The sequence below is a fragment of the Hipposideros armiger genome, unplaced genomic scaffold (assembly GCF_001890085.2).
Source record: "Hipposideros armiger isolate ML-2016 unplaced genomic scaffold, ASM189008v1 scaffold_519, whole genome shotgun sequence".
NCBI classification, from domain to species: Eukaryota; Metazoa; Chordata; class Mammalia; order Chiroptera; family Hipposideridae; genus Hipposideros; species Hipposideros armiger.
In genome coordinates, this window is record NW_017731869.1 from 207679 (window position 1) to 227402 (window position 19724).

General features: G+C 42.5%; 1 protein-coding gene across 3 annotated transcripts in view; it reads right to left on the bottom strand.

Annotated features, from left to right (window-relative positions):
• The window catches only part of KIRREL1 (kirre like nephrin family adhesion molecule 1), a 120752-nt gene that overhangs the window by 43688 nt on the left and 57340 nt on the right, over positions 1-19724 (bottom strand). Inside the window, exon 1 of one of the 3 annotated variants that reach the window (XM_019668204.1) lies at positions 3408-3873. The exons of the other annotated variants lie outside the window; for them this stretch is intronic. Within the exon in view, the coding sequence (XP_019523749.1) occupies positions 3408-3498 (91 nt within the window). The 5' untranslated portion in view covers positions 3499-3873. Of the gene's footprint in view, positions 1-3407; positions 3874-19724 lie in introns of those variants that run through there. 3 annotated transcript variants of the gene reach the window in all.

Sequence of the window (19724 nt, forward strand, 5' to 3'; positions counted from 1 at the left end):
GATATTCGATAAAATAAATATTTGTTAAATTGAACAGAGTGGAGGAAGATAGTGGATGAAGAATTCTAATGGCACTTTGATGGGGGCAGAGTAACATAAAACATCTCCTGGGAATCAGAAGAACTGGGTTTGAACTCCAACTTTGCCATTTACTACCAGGGAGACCATGGCTGAGCCAGCAGCTGTTTCCTCATCTGTGAAGCGCACGTGCTGGCCAGATCTACAAGATGCCTCTGACTCTTGAGACAGTGTGACAGGGAGTGGGATCTGGGAACCATTCTGGGAAAATGCCATCAAGGGTTTCTGGCACGGACTGGGTTGGTCATCATCACATTACTCAGCACTCAGTATGATGTTTGGGATAAGCCAAAATCAAATAATAGTAATAATGATGTTTCCATAAACATCCACAGGCAACTCATTGTCAAGAAATGCTGTTTATCACTTCTGTGAAGAGTTTCTGTCAAGTTGAAGCGGTCTGCCCTCTGCCTCTACCCTCACTCACCTCAGCCCCAACCCATTCCCACCACTTTCTTGATTACCCTTCCACCTGTGGTTCCAGCAAAAACTGGAAGAACTCTGAAACCTAAACAACTAATTCAGTTCAATTCTAATCAGCAAACAACTATTGGAAGCCTACTACATGACAGAGTTTATGCTAAACACCAGGCTGAGGCCAATCATCAACTTTGGTATTTAGGAGAGAAACGATTAATTTCAATAGTGGGAAAAGAAGAGAGTGGATATGAGAAGTCTCTGTGCAAGGAGCAAAATTCAGCCTTGAGCCAGCGCACATGAAAGTAAAGACATCCTGGGCACAAAGAACAATGACGACAAAGGCAAGAAGTGTGCGGTGTGGCTGGAGGTCTGGGAATTTGTGGAAGGGCATGGTTTTGAGGATTAAAGGTGATAATCTCCCTAAACGCCCTCGCAAGCTACATGTGCCTGGCAACTATACTGGTAAGGTGCTGCATTTTTATTGTTTAAGGAAGGTAAGAAAGAATAGGCAGGCTGGGATCCGAGTGTGGCAGGCTTTTGAATGCCGTTCACTATTATTCAACCACTCCACACTTAATGTGCATTTTCCTTACTGTGTGGCACACACTGCGCTGGAGGTTGGAGGCAGGAAGTGGGATCCCACAAGTCTCCTCTCAAGGAAACGGAACACGGAGTACAGACTTGAACGCAGAATGCAACACGGGCTTATAGGGACTATGATATAAGTATGAAAGGGATATAAGGGACACACAGAGAAAGAAATGGTCGATTTGGCCTCGGGGTGGGGGCTGGTAGTCTGGAAGTCTTCACAGAGGAGATATCACTAAGATTTGAAAAAAGGAAGGTGTTCATTAAGCAGATAAGAGGAGTGTTGGGATAGGGGTGGATAAGTTCCCCTAGGCAGAATATAAATGTGAGCAAAGGCTCGCAGTCACGGATTTTTGGTGGGCTGTGGTATCTGCAAGGTTCTGATTAAATAGAAAGAGGGAGAAAGACCAGAAATGGGGAAAGGGAGGTAAGCTGCAGTCAGGTTATGTAGAGTTTTGCATGCTGGGTCCAGACTTTGGATTTTATCACAGTGGTTAAGAGAAGTGAATGAAGAATTAGATAGGCTGCTCTGCCAGTCACTGGGGGAGGAGGGGCACAGCAGGGGAGCTGCAGCCCTGCTCCTGAGAGAAGTTATAAGGACTTAAAATAAAGACAGTGGATAAAGAGAAATGGAGTCGGTATGAAATAGATGGAGGAGGTAGAATCAACAGGATTGAATGGTTTGGAGAATGTGGAAGCTGAGGGGAAGGGGAACATTTTCAGTTTGGGTAACCAGACAGTGGGTGAAGGCGAGGTTGGGAATTCTGGAGAAGGAGCGTGTGGTGGATGGGGTGGCCCGGCAACCAAGCCAAGGACATTCTGAGGAGTAGAGACTTTATCCTGTAAATAACGGGAGCCACTGATGGGTAGATTTTTGAAGAATGACTCTTGCACCCATCCCAGAGAAAGAGCAAGAGAGGAGAATAAGTTAGGGGCAGGGAGAGAGCGGGAGGGAAAAGAGAGTGCATGTCCCATTTGCTGTGTCCCTCCAAAGAGGAGATAACCCCAAGTCAAGTGCAGCGACAGGTATTCTAGCGTTGGTGGTGGTGTGGCTGTGTGTTGGTTGTCGGTAATGTTGACAGTCATGAGGATTAAATAAGATATACACATAGTAAGTGCTTTAAAATATTCGCCATTGTTACATTGTTATTATTTCACTAATGTCAACTCTGTCATCTATAGATACTTGTTGCGTAACCATGAACTATTAATAATAATAATAACAACAGCTTATCATCTGTGATTGTATATGACAAAAGCTGGGAAGAGGAACTGAGAGTCCGCACTCTCGAGACTTCAGGAAAGGTGATGGGAAGGAGAGGACGCCCTTCTAGGCAGAGGGAACAACAGGAGCACAGACATAGAGGCAGGAGGACAGCGAAGGCATTGAGTGTAAGTGTGAGTGTGGGCACATCTTACAGCCCCACTGGGCTGTCTGTGTGGTGCTTGGCCTCCACTCACCAGGGTCCTCCCCATATCCACATTCAGGCTGGCTGAGGGTACTCTAGACAACACTAAAGGCTGAGGAGAGGGCCTTTGTTCTGAGCAATAGTAAGCAGATGTTCTTTCTCCCCAGTAAACTTTATGATAAGCCGGAGAAAGGGAGGGTGGACATGAAGGAGGACTTCCTGCTGTCAAGTTTTCAGGAATCAAGAAAAGAATTGGAAAAGTGTTCCTAGTGAGACCAGGGAAGGGTCAAATGGACAGCGGCTATCTGACTGCACTCTTCAGGATCATGAAATGATTAGAGCTGAAAGAGACCCACATGAGATGGTCTAATCCAGATGAAAAAATCTGGGTCCTAAAGAGGTGAACTGAGTTCCCCAAAGTCACAGCAAAGTCAGAAACATAACTGTCTGGACTTCTAATCAGGTGCCATCTCGCCCAACCCCACCCCAGTTCCCTGTCATTATAAAGGTCCCCAAACATGGAATATTCTGTACTCTAGTGCTGAGTGGCCTCTAAAGATTAAGTGACTCCTGCGTGTATGTTAGCTGCCATGTCCTCCATCTGATGTCCCTGAATCCTTGCAGAACCCTGGGATGGAGGGGATTGGGTTTGATCCTCTGTCCTCGCCAGGAGGCTGCTGGTGTGGGCTACTGCTGCAGCCTGAGGTATTGTACGCATCAGAGGTGTAGCAGTCCCCAGAACCCAGGTATTCCTGGCCAAATGTTATAGAGGCGCCACCCCCCCCCCCAACACACACACACACACACCCCTCTCTCCTCCAGCCTCCACCTCCAGGTACTGATTTTTGGCTTTAAACCTGAAAAACTGCCAAGTCCTTGGTCTTCACCCAGGGATTTCCAGGAACTGCTCACCAATACTTGAGACTAGCTGAGTCCATAAAAGCTGTGGCTCCGGCTCACGAAGCTGCCGGGACTGCTGTGACGTGGGCATCATCAGCTTCATTTCCTTAATCCTTCTGCCCACCGACGCCGCTCCTTCCTCACCCTCATTTCATTCGGGCATTCACCCCAGACGCTTTCCTCTGCCTCACCTCATACCAGGTGCCACGGCACATCCCTCCTAAATGTCTCGATTCTGTCCGTCCCTCTCCACACGGACTCCCTTGATTGAAGGCTTCGTCACCGCTCCTCTGGACTAGGACAATAACTTCCTAATCGCTTTCCCCGCCTCCAGCTTGCGCCTCTTAAGTCCATTCTCCACACAGTTGCCAGAATGACCTTTCTAAAACACAAGTCTAACATCATCACCCCGTGGAAAAAAAAAACCCTTCAATGGTTCCCCAACGGCTTCAGATGAAATTCAAATTAGGTTAGGTCGGGTCCAACCTAGCTGCTGTACATCTCTTTAGCATCATCTTCTGTTCTCTTCAACATGCGCTGCACCTTCCAGAAATCCGAGAGTCAGAGGTAGCTGCACACTCCAAGCTGCATCCTACCTTAGTATCGACTTCGGCATGCTCCCCTCTCCCGTCACTCGGCTCATTCCTCTCCTTCCTTTAATACTCTGTTCAGACTTAGTGCCTCAGGGGCCTTCCTTAAACCCCAGCCTGAATGTGGATATGCGGAGGACCCTGGTGAGTGGAGGCCAAGCACCACACAGACAGCCCAGTGGGGCTGTAAGATGTGCCCACACTCACACTTACACTCAATGCCTTCGCTGTCCTCCTGCCTCTATGTCTGTGCTCCTGTTGTTCCCTCTGCCTAGAAGGGCGTCCTCTCCTTCCCATCACCTTTCCTGAAGTCTCGAGAGTGCGGACTCTCAGTTCCTCTTCCCAGCTTTTGTCATATACAATCACAGATGATAAGCTGTTGTTATTATTATTATTAATAGTTCATGGTTACGCAACAAGTATCTATAGATGACAGAGTTGACATTAGTGAAATAATAACAATGTAACAATGGCGAATATTTTAAAGCACTTACTATGTGTATATCTTATTTAATCCTCATGACTGTCAACATTACCGACAACCAACACACAGCCACACCACCACCAACGCTAGAATACCTGTCGCTGCACTTGACTTGGGGTTATCTCCTCTTTGGAGGGACACAGCAAATGGGACATGCACTCTCTTTTCCCTCCCGCTCTCTCCCTGCCCCTAACTTATTCTCCTCTCTTGCTCTTTCTCTGGGATGGGTGCAAGAGTCATTCTTCAAAAATCTACCCATCAGTGGCTCCCGTTATTTACAGGATAAAGTCTCTACTCCTCAGAATGTCCTTGGCTTGGTTGCCGGGCCACCCCATCCACCACACGCTCCTTCTCCAGAATTCCCAACCTCGCCTTCACCCACTGTCTGGTTACCCAAACTGAAAATGTTCCCCTTCCCCTCAGCTTCCACATTCTCCAAACCATTCAATCCTGTTGATTCTACCTCCTCCATCTATTTCATACCGACTCCATTTCTCTTTATCCACTGTCTTTATTTTAAGTCCTTATCACTTCTGGGAAGCACTGTGGAGCTATAAGCTTCTTGAGGACAGATGCTGTTTTTAACTCATCCTTATGTTTATCAAGGATGTCTGGCTCTTAGACTCTCAACTAACATTTGTTGTATTAACTGAACCCAAAAGTTGACTTTTTCCTCCTTTTCCACCTCCCACACCTCCTTGTCCTACAAACATTTTATTCATTCTGCCTCCTCACTGGCTAATCCAAGTTTTTCTTCTTTTCCAATGCAACCCAAAGGTCTCCTCTTCCAGGAAGCCTTTCCTGATAAGCCCCACCTGACTGCTTCTCTTGATATCCCCAAGCTCAGTCTGTACTACACCCCTTAGCATCTCTACCTTACTTTTTACTTCTCTCTTAAAAGTAAGCTCTACTATGAAATTAGACTGCTCATTTTACTCAAAACCGTTAAATGCTTTGTATTCTCTGGTCAATGTCATACTATTTCCTACCCTTGCAATTCCTCCTCCAGCTGTGGGGACAAGGACTTTGCCTCCCACCTGTAGCAGCACCCAGCCCACTTTTTTTTACTGTAATACAAGGTTTGCCAATTAAATTCACAAACTTGCCACCACGCGCTTACATTGGTAAGTGCTTATAGCTCGGTAAGGTCTCATAACCTTGGTATATCAGTGTCTCACAGACGTGTTCATGTCGACGTGTGGCGGTGTCTTGCTGAGTGGCGTTCATTATTGTTGTCTGAGCTTCAATTAGAGCAACGAACATTCAGTTTCTTGTTAAACTTGGCAACAGTGGAAATGAAATCAGGGATATGTTCGTCCAAGCTTATGAGGATAATGCCAGGAAGAAAATGGCAGTGTACAAATGGATTAAATGTTTCTCTGAAGGGAGAGAACGCGTCACTGATGAAGAGAGTTTAGGGCAGCCAGTAATGAGGTGAACTGACAAAAACATTGCAAAAATTAGTCAAATTGTGTGTCAAAATTGTCGGCTGACTGTGAGAAGCATAGCAGACCAAGTAAACATCAATAGAGAAAGTTAGGAAAATCTTAACTGAAAATCTTGGCATGAGAAAGGTGTGTGCAAAAATGGTCCTGAAGGAGCTCACCAATGAACAAAAGCAAAGGAGAGTCGGAGTTTGCCAAGACCTTTTGGAGAGGCAAGACAATGTTTTGGGCCATGTTATCACTGGTAATGAAACATGGGTGTACAAATAGGACCCTGAAACAAAGTGTCAAAGTGCACAATGGAAGTCAGCCAATTCTCCACGACCAAAAAAAGTTCTGTCAGTCCAAACCAAGAGTCAAAACGATATTGCTAAGCTTTTTTGATATCAGAGGGATTATTTATTATGAATTTGTACCAACTGAACAAGCAGTTAACCAAGTTTACTATTTGGAAGTGCTGAAAAGACTGCATGAAAAAGTTACACGAAAACGACCTAAACTTTTTGCCAACAATTCATGGCTCTTGCATCACGACAGTGCACCAGCTCACACGGCACTGTCTGTGAGGGAATATTTAGCCAGTAAACAAATAACTGTATTGGAACACCCTCCCTACTCACCTGATCTGGCCCCCAATGACTTCTTTCTGTACCCAAAGATAAACGAAATATTGAAAGGAAGACATTTTGATGATATTCAGGACACCAAGGGTAATATAGTGACAACTCTAATGGCCATTCCAGTAAAAGAGTTCCAAAATTGCTTTGAAACGTGGACTAGGGGCAGGCATCGGTGCATAACTTCCTAAGGGGAGTATTTTGAAGGTGACTGTAGTGATGTTCAACAACGAGGTATGTAGCACTTTTTCTAGGATAAGTTCGTGAACTTAACTGTCAGATTTTGTAGGTGTTCAGCTGTGGTTGTTAAGGGCCTGCATTGAACTGTTGATTTATACGTTTTATGTTTTTTTTTTGTGTGCGTACAAAGTATATGTTCCCTTTCCCTTTCTGAGGTGTCTCACTTCACCTCCCTGTGTCCCAATTTGGATTACATCTCTGAGTCTCTTTCTGCTTTGATGTTCTGTGCTTCTGTATCTGAGTTCACTGAGAGCAGGAACTATGTCTATGTCTTCCCCCATAGCTTCAGCACACAGGAGGCTCAAAATAATTATGCTAAGTGAAAAGCCTTTACTAGTCTTTGTTTTTCTCTCCTTTTTCCTCTTAAGGGAGGCAGGAGAGCATAGCAGTTAAACATGTCAACACAATAGCCAGCTCGGCTCCTCAACCTGGGGTGATGTGCTTTACTTCACTTCTCTGTAAAGCAGAGTTTCCTCATTTGTAAAATGGAGCTAATATTAGTATTTCATCATAGATAAGATAGTAAGCCAGAGGTTAAGTTTTTATTATTATTACCCTATTCTTCTTCCTTCCTCCCTTTCTTTATTTACAGTTTTGGGATACATCCCCCTCTTTAATATTTTGGACTCAATAGGTCTCATCAACATCAGAGGAACCCAAGGACTGCTGGTCCACAAAGTCCAAGGAATCCCAGCTTTTTTGTTTTTAAAGAAATTTTATTAGGGTATAGTGTGTTTTTCCAGGACTCATCAGCTCCAAGTCAAGTAGTTGTCTTCCATCTAGTTGTGGAGGGTGCAGCTCCTTAGCCCATGTGGGAATCGAACTGGCAAACTTGGTGTTATGAGCCTGCACTCGAACAACCTGAGCTACCCGGCCGCCTCCAAGGAATCCCAGTTTTAAGCCACTCTCGGGTTTCAGAGATATGTAAGTAAGAGAATGTGTCAAGAAAAAGGGGAGGGTTGGGGCCAGAGGGGGAGGAACAGAAGAGAAAGTCTCAGGCAGAGGACAGGAAATTGTCTGTCTTAATCAGAGCAGATTAAAGTGTGGGAACCAGACTGAGGACAGCTCCAGTAAATCAGGGAGGGGCACAGGCTATGAAACATTTCATAAGAGACCCAAACCATGGCCCCAAAGCACTTTTGTGCATGGGTCAGAGCAGGTTATAATCAGTGTGGCTGAGTGCTTGGCAGCTCTGGGGAGGGTGTGCACATAGGCCTGGGACTCATGCACTTAATTCTGGCCTAGCTCCGTCTTTATAATAATTATGTGACCTTAGGCAAGGCTCACTGCTCTGAGCCTCAGTTAACCCAACTATAAAACAGGGATAACAGAACGATGTTGGCAGGGCTGTTGTGAGGATTAAATGTGCTCTGTATATGATAAAGCACCACCCATCTATCAGCCATCATGTTTATTAAGGCTGTATCTACATGGTCTAGTCATCCAGAAAATGTACCTGATAACTGAGGTTCAAGTACCTTTTAAGCCTCATTTATTTAGGCCAAATAGCTTCCCAGTTATCAGAAGGTGGAATACCCTCAGTGGACATTTCTGGCTCCTCTCCCCAGCCTGACCTTTCCCTGAACCCCATTCCCCTCCCTAGTCAGACACAGAGGCCCTTGTCACCTCTTTCCACACGGTACTAACAATTTTTGTCTCTGGAGCGCTCCTCCACTAGCCAGAAGGAGCTGAGCATTTATCCTGACTTTATCCTTGGTACCTACGCCAGTGCTGGTCAGGCACTCAGTGTAAATTTTTTGAAATAGTAAATAAATGGATGCATGAAGTTCTTATTTAGGTCATACTACAATCCTCTTCTTTGTAGCTTCTAACGTTGGCCCTAGCTCTTCTCTCTGGAGTCACATGAAATAATCTAACTCTCTTCCATATCAGTACTTTAAACATATGAGGAGAGTTATGACATGCCGAAATAATTCCAGAGATGGACCCGTGGCCAAAAAAAGGACCTGCTGTAATAAATAATAAATTCCTAACTGGGCAGGCCTAAAACTTCTTTTAGTGAAAGGATTTTAAGCAAGCCCCATCTATTGTTATTATGCATCTGAGTTAACACACCTTTGTAGTGCCAGAATACCAGAATACCCCTTGAAGGTGTAACCATTCTGAGAGCATATAATCTTAACTGTCCTGTAATCAAATCTCTGCCTTGTTTTCTCCTACCTTCAGGTAATCTTTTGGTCCCCTCCTTAATTCCAAATGTATAAACAAAACTGCAAACTGTTATTATCTAGAGCAGCGGTTCTCAACCTTCCTAATGCCGCGACCCCTTAATACAGTTCCTCATGTTGTGGTGACCCCCAACCATAAAATTATTTTCGTTGCTACTCTATAACTGTAATTTTGCTACTGTTATGGATCGTAATGTAAATATCTTTTTGTTTTCCGATGGTCTTAGGCGACCGCTGTGAAAGGGTCGTTCAACCCCCAAAGGGGTCGTGACCCACAGGTTGAGAACTGCTGCTCTAGAGCATCTGAGACCTTGCTTCCCTAGCATATGTCATCAATTTTGGCTCAGATAAACTGCTATTAAAATTCTCTATAGGTTTGGATGTTTCTTACATCGACAACCACTTCACATGGCCTCTACTATTACCACTGCTGCCCATGCCATCAGCTCATGTCTGGATTACTGCAGTAGCTGCCTAATAGGTCTCTCTGCTTCCAGCCTTTATTCACAGTCTGTTCTTAACATAACAGCCAGAGTGCCTCTGTTAAAAACAAACGATATCATGTCACTTCTGCTGAAAACCTACCAACTTCTGACTTCATTCAAAGTAAAAACCGAAGTCTTTGATACTTTTAGGTCCTTGTCCTGTCATCACTTGTCTGGTCTGGATCCTGGGTTCCTGGGGCAGAGGTTCTAAACCCTTCGAATTTCCCAAATTATAGGAGTGTCTTTGTGATTCATGGTGGCCCCTTGAACCACACCTGGGTTAATGCTAATGAGGTGACTCTAGATGGGAGCTGGTCCTGCTGGAAAGACCAACCATGTGATTAGAGGGTTTGGGCTTTGGGCCACTGATATCAGCCTGACCTACTGACCTACTGACCAACAGGGAAAGGTAGGGAGCTAAAAGTGAGTTCAATCACAAGGCCAATGATTCAATAATGAAACTCCAATAAAAACTCTGGACACTGAGGCTCAGGGGAACTTCCTGGTTGGTGAATACTTGGATGTGCTGGAAGGGTGAAGGCTTGGTTTCACAGGTAGAGGCCATGGAAGTTTCATACCTGGGATATTCTCAGACCTCACCCTGTGTATTTTTTCATTTGGTTGGTCCTAATTTTTCTCCTTTATAATGAAACTATAAGTGTGGTACTTTCCTGATTCTGTGAGTTGTTCTATCAAGTTATTGAACCTGAGGGGGCAATGGGAACCCCTGAATCTGTAACTAGTTGGTCAGAAGTATGCATGGCCTAGGGACTCTCAAACATGTAGCTGGCATCTGAAGTGAGGGCAGTCTTGCTGAAGGCTATGCCCTTAAATCTGTGGTGCAGTGAATAAGCCTTTCACTTCACTAAATTCATATTGGGTTTTCCTCAAACACACCAGGCACACCCCAACTTCAGGACCTTTCTATTAGCTGTTCCTTCTGCCTGGAATGCCCCCTGCACCCCACCAATACGTCTGCTTCCTTAAGATTATTATTTTTTTCTCATCACCTTCTAAGCTCTTACCTAATCACACTACTTCAAATTGCACCACGGCTCTACCACATCCTGGATTCCCTTTCTGCTCCCCTCTTTGTATTGGGTGAACTTGGGTGAGTTATCTCTTGGAATCCAGGACCTTCTCTTTGCTTGTGGTAGAAAGCCTGACTTTTTTTGAGCTTTTCTTAGAAAATCTTTGAGGTGGTGCTAAAGGATAGGAGTTGATATAGGAAGCTGGTTTGAATTTCGGCTTTTCAATTGGAACTACTTACTGCGAGTCTGAACAAAATTCTTTTGCTGGATAAATGAGAGTCCGAACTTGTTCAGCTCCGAAGATAAGGGGCATATACTCCCTATAGCTTGAATTTCAGGGATTCTTAGGTGACTAAGAACCTATGTGGAGGTGTTTGAGGGTACTCCTCAAAATGAGCAGGGCCCCATAGGGAATTCCAACACAACTGTAATTTTTTTTTTTTTGAGGGCAGTGTAACTGGCCCTTATATGTGGGATCCGAACCGGGGTCCTATGGTATCCCAAGCCAGTTCTTAACCATCGCGCCACTCGGCTGGCCCCAACACAACTGTAATTAAATAATAGACTTGTCTGGGGATGCGCTCATAAGGGCTGGTTACCTGGTGTTCTGAGTCCTCATGGTTGTATTAGACAACAGGGAGAGAAACCAAGACAGGTAAGAGAGTTGAAGCAACTCAGGAGGTGACAGCCCCTTGGCGCTCAACCCCATAAGCCGCACACTTCAGCCCACCACATAACATCCCTAGAAATTTGTTCAGATTCTGCAGATATCCAAAGAAAACTAAAACTAACATGGGAAATGGTGCCTCTAGGGTCGATTAACCCCAAGGACCCCAGCCCCCATTAACACTTCTGCAGGCTATATGAACGATTCATATGGCACCTCAACTTTCAAGTACCTATAGAAATGGGAAAATTTAATTAAAAATGATATCAGCTGGAGAGGGCTGAAGTGGGGAACTTCTGACACCTCCGAATTGATTTTTCTGTGTGCTCAATTGGAAAACGCTGGCTCCAAAATTAAACTGAATGAATGGGAAGCTTATCTTGATTGGAAATTAGAAACTTCTACGTGGCCCACAGATAAATATTTTTTCTCTACAGGAAGTTAATGAGAAAATTTTAGACTGTCTCTGAACTAAAGAAGGTTTCTGAAACTAATAAATGCCAACACCCCATTCTCCCTGCTCCAGCGGCTCCACTATATCCTTTGCTTTCTGTGCTTCCTTATCCAGACCCCCCCCCCTCCTTGCCTCCTCCCCCTCTCTACCTCCTCTAGATCTCCTCTACCACCACTCTGTACTGACCTAGGGGAAACTGAGAATAGAAATCCAGACCAAGACAGACCAGATAAACCAGAAATTCTGGTAGCTCCTTTTAGGGAAAAGCCAATCTTAGGCAGAGGAGAACCTGAGCAGTTGTATAAGGTCCTTAGGTTAGAATAGAATTAAGGAATCTACTCGAGATTCCCCCACCCTCTTCCAGGACCTTGATGGGTTTGCAAAGGAATTTGATTTAACTGCTAGAACGTCTCATTCTGACTATTCTGACCTATTCCAATTACCGTATTTCCCCATGTATAAGACACATCCTTTTTCGAAAAACTTGGGGTCTAGAAACTGGGTGCGTCTTATACAGTGGTTGTAGTTTTTTAACTTGCATTTCCCGCAAGTGATGGAGTTGTATGAATTTTATGGTGAATAAAACTTGAGTTCAATAACTTTATGTAATACATTTTTTTCAAATTTCGGGCCCCAAAATTAAGGTGCGTCCTATACATGGGAGCGTCTCATACATGGGGAAATATGGTAATATACTTACTGGTTTCTGAAAGCAAAGCAACAGAATGGCTGAATAAGATTCACTGGGAAACTCCTATAGAGGACTTTTTAAAGAGAGAAAAATGTGGGGAATTAGCCTGTCGGCTTGACCAAGCCATACCCTGAGGGTTTTCCCCGGAAAATGGACGAGACCAGCAATATAAAAGAAAGCTTGATGAACCAGTGCTTGATTTCTTTGAACGGTTCAAAAAAAACTTTAAACAATACTCAGGTCTGTCTCCAGACAGTTTTAAGGATCATCAAAATGAACCCCTACTAAATTTGGCATTTTGAGAAGTACTAGGTGAAGAGCTTGTAACTGATTAAACAGCATAAATTAAACTGGTCAACTACATGTATTAATGAAATGGCAATCTGGCTGATCAACTATCTAAAACTATTCAAAAGACAGAAAAGACAAAGCCATCAAAATCATGAACTTACAGCTCTAGCAATTAAGCAATCAGGTCAGACCCCCGGAAGGTCTCTTAGACAAGGAGAGAGAGGAGTCTGTTTTTATTGTAAAAAGCCAGGTTACCTTAAGGGTTGTAGAAAACTGAAATGGGATTTAGAAAAGTAACAGAAGAAAGCATAGGGCTACTCTGGGGACTATGAGGGGGTATTTCCCCTTCTCTTTACTAATATTTTAGGAGAAATTGAAATTACCATAAAAGGGGAAATTACTAAGGCCCTTGTAGATACTGGCGTTACTTTATCTGTTCTTAGCCCCACCCAACTAAGTTGCCCTCTCCCTCAGAGTAAAGCTTCTGTATAAATGGTAGGGATAGCTAATCAATCAATGTCTGTTTTTAAATCAGAACCTGTTTCCTTCAAAGTAGGGAACGTTACAGGGCAACACACAAGGTCTGACCACTAAGTTCACAAACTTGTTGTGATGATGTTGCTAACCTTTTTTGATATCAGAGGAATTATTCATTATGAATTTGTACCAACTGGACAAACAGTTAACCAAGTTTATTATTTGGAAGTGCTGAAAAGACTGCATGAAAAAGTTACACGAAAACGACCTAAACTTTTTGCCAAAATTCACGACTCTTGCATCACGACAATGCACCAGCTCACATGGCACTGTCTGTGAGGAAGTTTTTAGCCAGTAAACAAACAACTGTATTGGAACACCTTCCCTATTCACCTGATCTGGCCCCCAGTGGCTTCTTTCTTTACCTAAAGGTAAAGGAAATATTGAAAAGAAGCTATTTTGATGACATTCAGGATATCAAGGGTAATATGGTGACAGCTCTGATGGCCATTCGAGAAAAAGAGTTCCAAAATTTCTTTGAAGGGTGGACTAGGTGCTGGCGTCGGTGCATAGCTTCCCAAGGGGAGTACTTCGAAGGTGACCATAGTGATATTCAGCAATGAGGTATGTAGCACTTTTTGTAGGGTAAGTTCGTGAACTTACTTTGTCAGATCTCGTATATAAACATAGTCAAATTTGCTCCAATTCACCTGACAGGGACAAATTTTCTTGAAACTCATGATGCCCACATATCCTTTTTCCAAAAGGAAGAAATGTATTTAGAACTAAATGAATCAGATAATGAATGAATTGGGAAAATAATGATTTTAAAGTAATTCCATAAAGGGTAACTAACTAATCTTGAGGCTGAATGTTTATTGCAGGATGTTCCAATGTGACTTTGGGCCCTTTCTGGTAGATATTGGCAAGACTAAGTCAGCCATTCCTATTAAAATAACTATTGACCATACTTTGCCTCTATTTAATATTTGCCAATATCCTTTAAGACCTGATGCACTAGCTGGAATTAAGCCCATTATACAAGATTACTTAAAAGGCGGGGGTGAGGGGGACCCTTATAAATCCATGTACGAGCATTTGTGGTTCTCCTATTCTTCCAGTAAAGAAACCCAATGGAAAAGGATGGAGGCATGTACAGGATCTCAGAGCAATAAATAAAATCGTTATTCCCAGACATCCAGTGGTTCCAAATCCACATACCATATTATCAGCCATTCCCGTGGACTGCCAATATTTTTCAGTAATAGATTTATGTACTGCCTTTTCCAGCATTCCTATAGAAAAACACAGTCAATATCTCTTTGTTTTCACCTGGGAAGACCGCCAATTTACTTGGGCTGTAATGCCCCAGGGATATACAGAGAGACCCACCTATTTCTCTCAGATACTAAAGACTGATTTAAATGACGTTGATTTCCCCAGAGATTCCACTCTAATCCAATGTGAATGATTTACTTTTATGCTCTAGGACATTACTAGACTCCCAAAAGGACACATTTACCTATTAAAAGAGCTAGCTATAAATGGACATAAGGTCTCAAAGAACAAGCTTCAATTTTGTTTGCCCCAAGTAAAATGACTTGGCCATCTCATATGTAAAGATGGGCTACTGATTAACCATGAAAGACTCAGGGAAACCCTATACTTTCCTCTTCTACCTTAGAGAATTCCTGGGTCTGACTGGATACTGTCACAGTGGGGTTCCAAATTTTTCATTAATGGCCCAGCCTTTATATGTCTTATTAAAATCAGATCAACCTGATCCAATTCAATGGAACCCAGAATAAAAACAAGCTGTACAATCTCTAAAGGAAGAATTATCTAAAGCTCCCACTCTGGGGCTTGCTAATTATAAACTTCCTTTCATCCTTTTCACATATGAAAATAAAGGAAATGCTTTAGGAGTTCTAATTCAGAAACATGGAGATCACCTATAGGATATTATAGCCAGCAATTAGACTCAGTAGCAAAAGGGCTCCCTCTCTGTATGAGGGCCATCTTAGCTATAGCCATGTTATGCAAACAAAGAGAAGAGATAGTTACAGGCTCTCCTTTAACTATTTATGTTCCTTATTCTGTTGAATCTTTACTGAACTCTCATCACACTCAACACTTCTTTGTCAGTCAAATGGCTTCTTATGAAGTACTCCTGCTTCCTGCACCTAATATTACTTTAATTCAATGCAAGAGTCTTAATCCAGCAACTTTATTACCCTCTTTATAGGGTGGAGACACCCACAATTGTGTTTTGCTTACTGACTACCTTCTTGTTCCTAGGAATGATTTATAGAAAACTCCTATTGATAATGCTGACTTAACTTGGTTTACAGATGGCTCTTATCTGTAAGATGAACATCGGGACATTACTGAGCTGGATATGCAATAACTTCCATGATGATGAATATAATTGAAAGTTCCTATTTACCAGAATAAGATCTACCCTGCAAGCCGAATTAATTGTCCTAACTCGAGTTTGTCAATTGGCTAAAGATCAAGTAGCCAATATTTACACTGATAGTTGCTGTGCCTTTGGTGTTGTGCACAACTTTGGAATGTTATGGAAGCAGCGAGGCTTCTTAACTTCTTCAGGGCAGCCCATAAAGAATGGAAAACAGGTTGCAGAATTATTAGTTGCCATACAGCAACAGGAACAATTGGCAATTATCAAAATTCCAGGACATTCTAAAGCTGCCACCATGGAAGTAAAAGAAAATCATTTAGCCGATGTTGTAGTTAAACAGGCAGCATTAAAACAGCCAAATTATCCAGACCTGAGAATGTTCCGCGCTCCCTATTAAGTCAATAAAGTTCTCTCTTTTACAGTTCCAACAGACAGCTACAGAAAGAGAAAAGTGGACATGGCAACAAAAGGGGAGAATCTTCGACCCAGCCAATAGATATGGCTTGGACCCAGTTGGAAACCAGTCTTACCTATAGGGGCTCAACTGCCTACTCTTCAACACGTACATGAGCTAACACACTGGGGACTTGAAAAGATGATTTCATGGAGTAAACAATATCATTGGAAACCTTCTCCCATTGTAGCTCATAAAGTGTATAGCAGATGTTCTATCTGTCCAAAATATAACCCAGGAAAACCACTCCATGGATCCCAAGGACATTTCCCACTTTCTTTAGGTACACTTAAGGTATGGCAATTGGATTTTATCCAAATGTCACCAACTCAGAGATACAAATATATATTAATTGTAATTTGTATGTTTTCTCACCGGATTGAGGCCTTCCTCCGCAGGAGAGCAACAGCCTTAATGATAAGTAAATTGTTACTGGAAAATAATTCCCAATTGGGGAATTCCTGCTGAGTTACATAGTGACCAGGAGAATCATTTCACTGGGCCAAACAATGCAACCCATCTGTAACATTTGACCTATTCTACAGCATTTTCATTGAGCTTATCACCCTCAGTCCTCTGACTGGTGGAATGTACCAATGGTACAATCAAAATTCAACTAGCCAAAATTTGAGAAGCTTTTAATCTCCCCTTGCCAAAGGCTCTCCTTATAGTGTTCCTCAGCCTCATATCTACTCCTTTTGGTAAGCATAGCCTTTCTCCTTATGAAATAGTCACCGGTCACTCTATGCATCTGGACGAATGGGCACATGAATGAACAAATCTTACTAAAAGGTGACTTTATACATTATCGTCAAGGGCTTATTAGCCAGCTTAAAGGGATTGATAAATTAGTAACTGATTCATTTCAGTGTGGTCCCGGGAAACGAAGACTTCAAAGACCACGGCTTACAACCAGGAGATTTGGTCTATTAAAAGAGATATCAAATAACAAATTCTCTCCATCTCGTTGGAAACAAACTTAAGAAATATTACTAACTAATCCATGTGTGGCCAGACTTCAAGGAGTTAACTTATGGATTGACAGCTCTCATTTTTAAAAAGGCACCTAACAGTGAATAGACAGCTATTCCTGTCTCTGACACTCACCTCCACCTACAGCAGACATCAAAGACTCTTCAAGGATGAGAAACTCCCAACACTGAAGGCAGACAGCTATCCCAAGACATTGACAAGGCCTGTATGCCCACAAATTGTTGTTGGACTCAGGTACACTTGTTTAATCAGTTTTTTTCTTTTTTGCTTGATAAGAATAATAGTTAAATTTGTTGAACTTCTCTCAAACCTTACTCTTACCCATATATCACCTAAATTGTTAATGATTGATGAAGATATATACAATGATTCTTATATTGTTATTATCCTTCTTATGGTTTTCTAATGGAAACAATATCTGTCTCCCCAGACCCCCTCTCTTACAGGATATGAAAAATTTAACTTAGGTAACTGCTAATCTTGCCTATCTACTAGACAATGATATTCTGATTATTCTGATAATGAAGCCAATGCCTTGTTAGCCATGCATCTATCTGTATCTGTCCTCTCCTAATACTAATATAATCTTTGGTACATTTTTTTTTCTAGATACATCTATTATAAAGGGCCCATCCTGGGCAAATGCCTTCAAGAACATCTCCCTGACAATTCCCGTGGTAGAGTTATATATGGATCTAATTTAGATGAGCATTGTTTAGCTATATGAATGGAAACTAAAATAATTAAGAAAGGTACCTGGGTATGATGTGAAAGGGCTTGCAGCAGCCTGCCCAATCTATCATAGTATATCTTGTCCCTCAGACTCACCAGCCATGCTCTTGTGGCTGGATGCCCGTAAAAGAGAAAAAAAAAAAATCAGTGGGTCCCCATTTCAGAAATTATTGTGATTACTTGGTGGGTAGATATGTCTGTAACTACCCTACCCTCCTTGCATCCTGATGCTTGTGGGAAGCCTTATGGAATACTCAAACTCTAAGTCATTTTGGGGTTACCTCTACTCATTTAACTATGTAATGGGAAACTCAACATTTTGGGGTCCATTCAGTGTACCCTAATTGGTCCCAGACCATAACCATCCAATGGCAGCAACACCCTGCTGGATCCAACAACATACTTGGGGCTGGACTAGGGGCTGGCCTTGGTATTCTGGGACAAGCTGAAACTGAAGTTAATGAAGAATGTCACGCGTTAGAAAAAGACACTTTATCTAAAATAAGTCATAGAGAGAGAATGTTATTTCAAGAAGGAAAAGGATGGGAACAGCATGGAAAGACAATGAGACCTTAGCTCAATGGATATAACAGACTCAACGTACTATAAAAACTCACACACAGGGCCGGCCGAGTGGCGCAATGGTTAAGAACTGGCTTGGGATGCCAGAGGGCCCCGGTTCGGATCCCACATATGAGGGCCAGTGACACTGCCCTCCACAGCTAAGATGCTGAACAACAGCTCAACCTGGAGCTGGGCTGCCGTGAGTCGCCAGCGATGGCGTAGGCTGCAGTCCCTGCTGCAGTGGGTTGCCATGGGCTACCTTGTGTAGCCAGCAGCCAGCATGAGCGGCCAGCAGCCCCCTTGAGCGACCATGCAGAAGCCGGCGACTGATCTGCCTCACCTGGGAAGAGTGCAATGATGGTGCCAACTTGGGCCAGTGAAACAACATCCTCCACAACTAGACTGAAGAACAAAAGGACAGCAACTTGTCTGTTCCCCTTCCCCCAATTCCCCAGCACTGTTCCCATCCCCCAATTCCCCAATTAAAAAAATCTTTAAAAAAAAACAAAACAAAAAAAACTCACACACAAACCTAACAATGGGAATGTGCCTACCTTAACTCAACAGGGCCTATTATCAATTTTAATGCAAATAGAATCTGAAGTAGCTATGAAACAATGGTCGTCCACTATGAGTGCAGAAGCCCAGGCCAGACGCTTATGGGACTCTTATGGTCCCCTTGCATGTTGGAAAATTTTAGATGGAAGATGTGACCTATGACATTGTATCTTAAAAACTAAGATACCTCTGTTAAATCCTAAGCTAAGATTTTCAGTAGTTCAACTGGCTGGTGTAGAAACCATCCTTAATCACATTAGAATACTTCCAATGGGAAGTAGATGGACCATATTAAAACATAATAGAAAGGGACGTTTTTGTTGGGGTTAAGAAATTCTTCTGTTATACTATGTGATTTCTATTGTAATGACACCAAGGTTACATTAAATGCTATGGGAATATGGTGTAATACTGAAATTACAGGCAAAATAACTTTACCTGAGGTTAATGAAACCAATAATAACATTGATACTGAAAATCCAATGTATTGGGAAATGGAACATAATCCTCCCTGTGAAGTCATTTCTATGGGAACTAATTGGCCAAAAGAAAAAATAGAACTTCTAGATCATGAAATAGTATAGTAGAGAGTCCTCAGTGATCTGGCCAAACTTATTATAAGGTATAAATGGCAGTAGATGAGGGAGGAAAACATATTATTAGCTTAATAAAAAAATATATGATGATACATGTAAAGCGTTCTTTGGTTGGTTGTGATGTTTGTTCCCTTCAGACTCATATATTTGTCCAGTATTGAACATTTTCTGTTCCTAATCAGTGCTAATGGTTTAATACTGTTGTTCTTGTTCCTACTATGTAAATGTTAGAGTAGACACAGAAAAACAAAGTGTAAGAAAAACAACAAAAAAGCTCTGATCATGATAGCTTAAAGATTAGAAATGACCCAGAATATATATATATATATATATATATATATATATATAT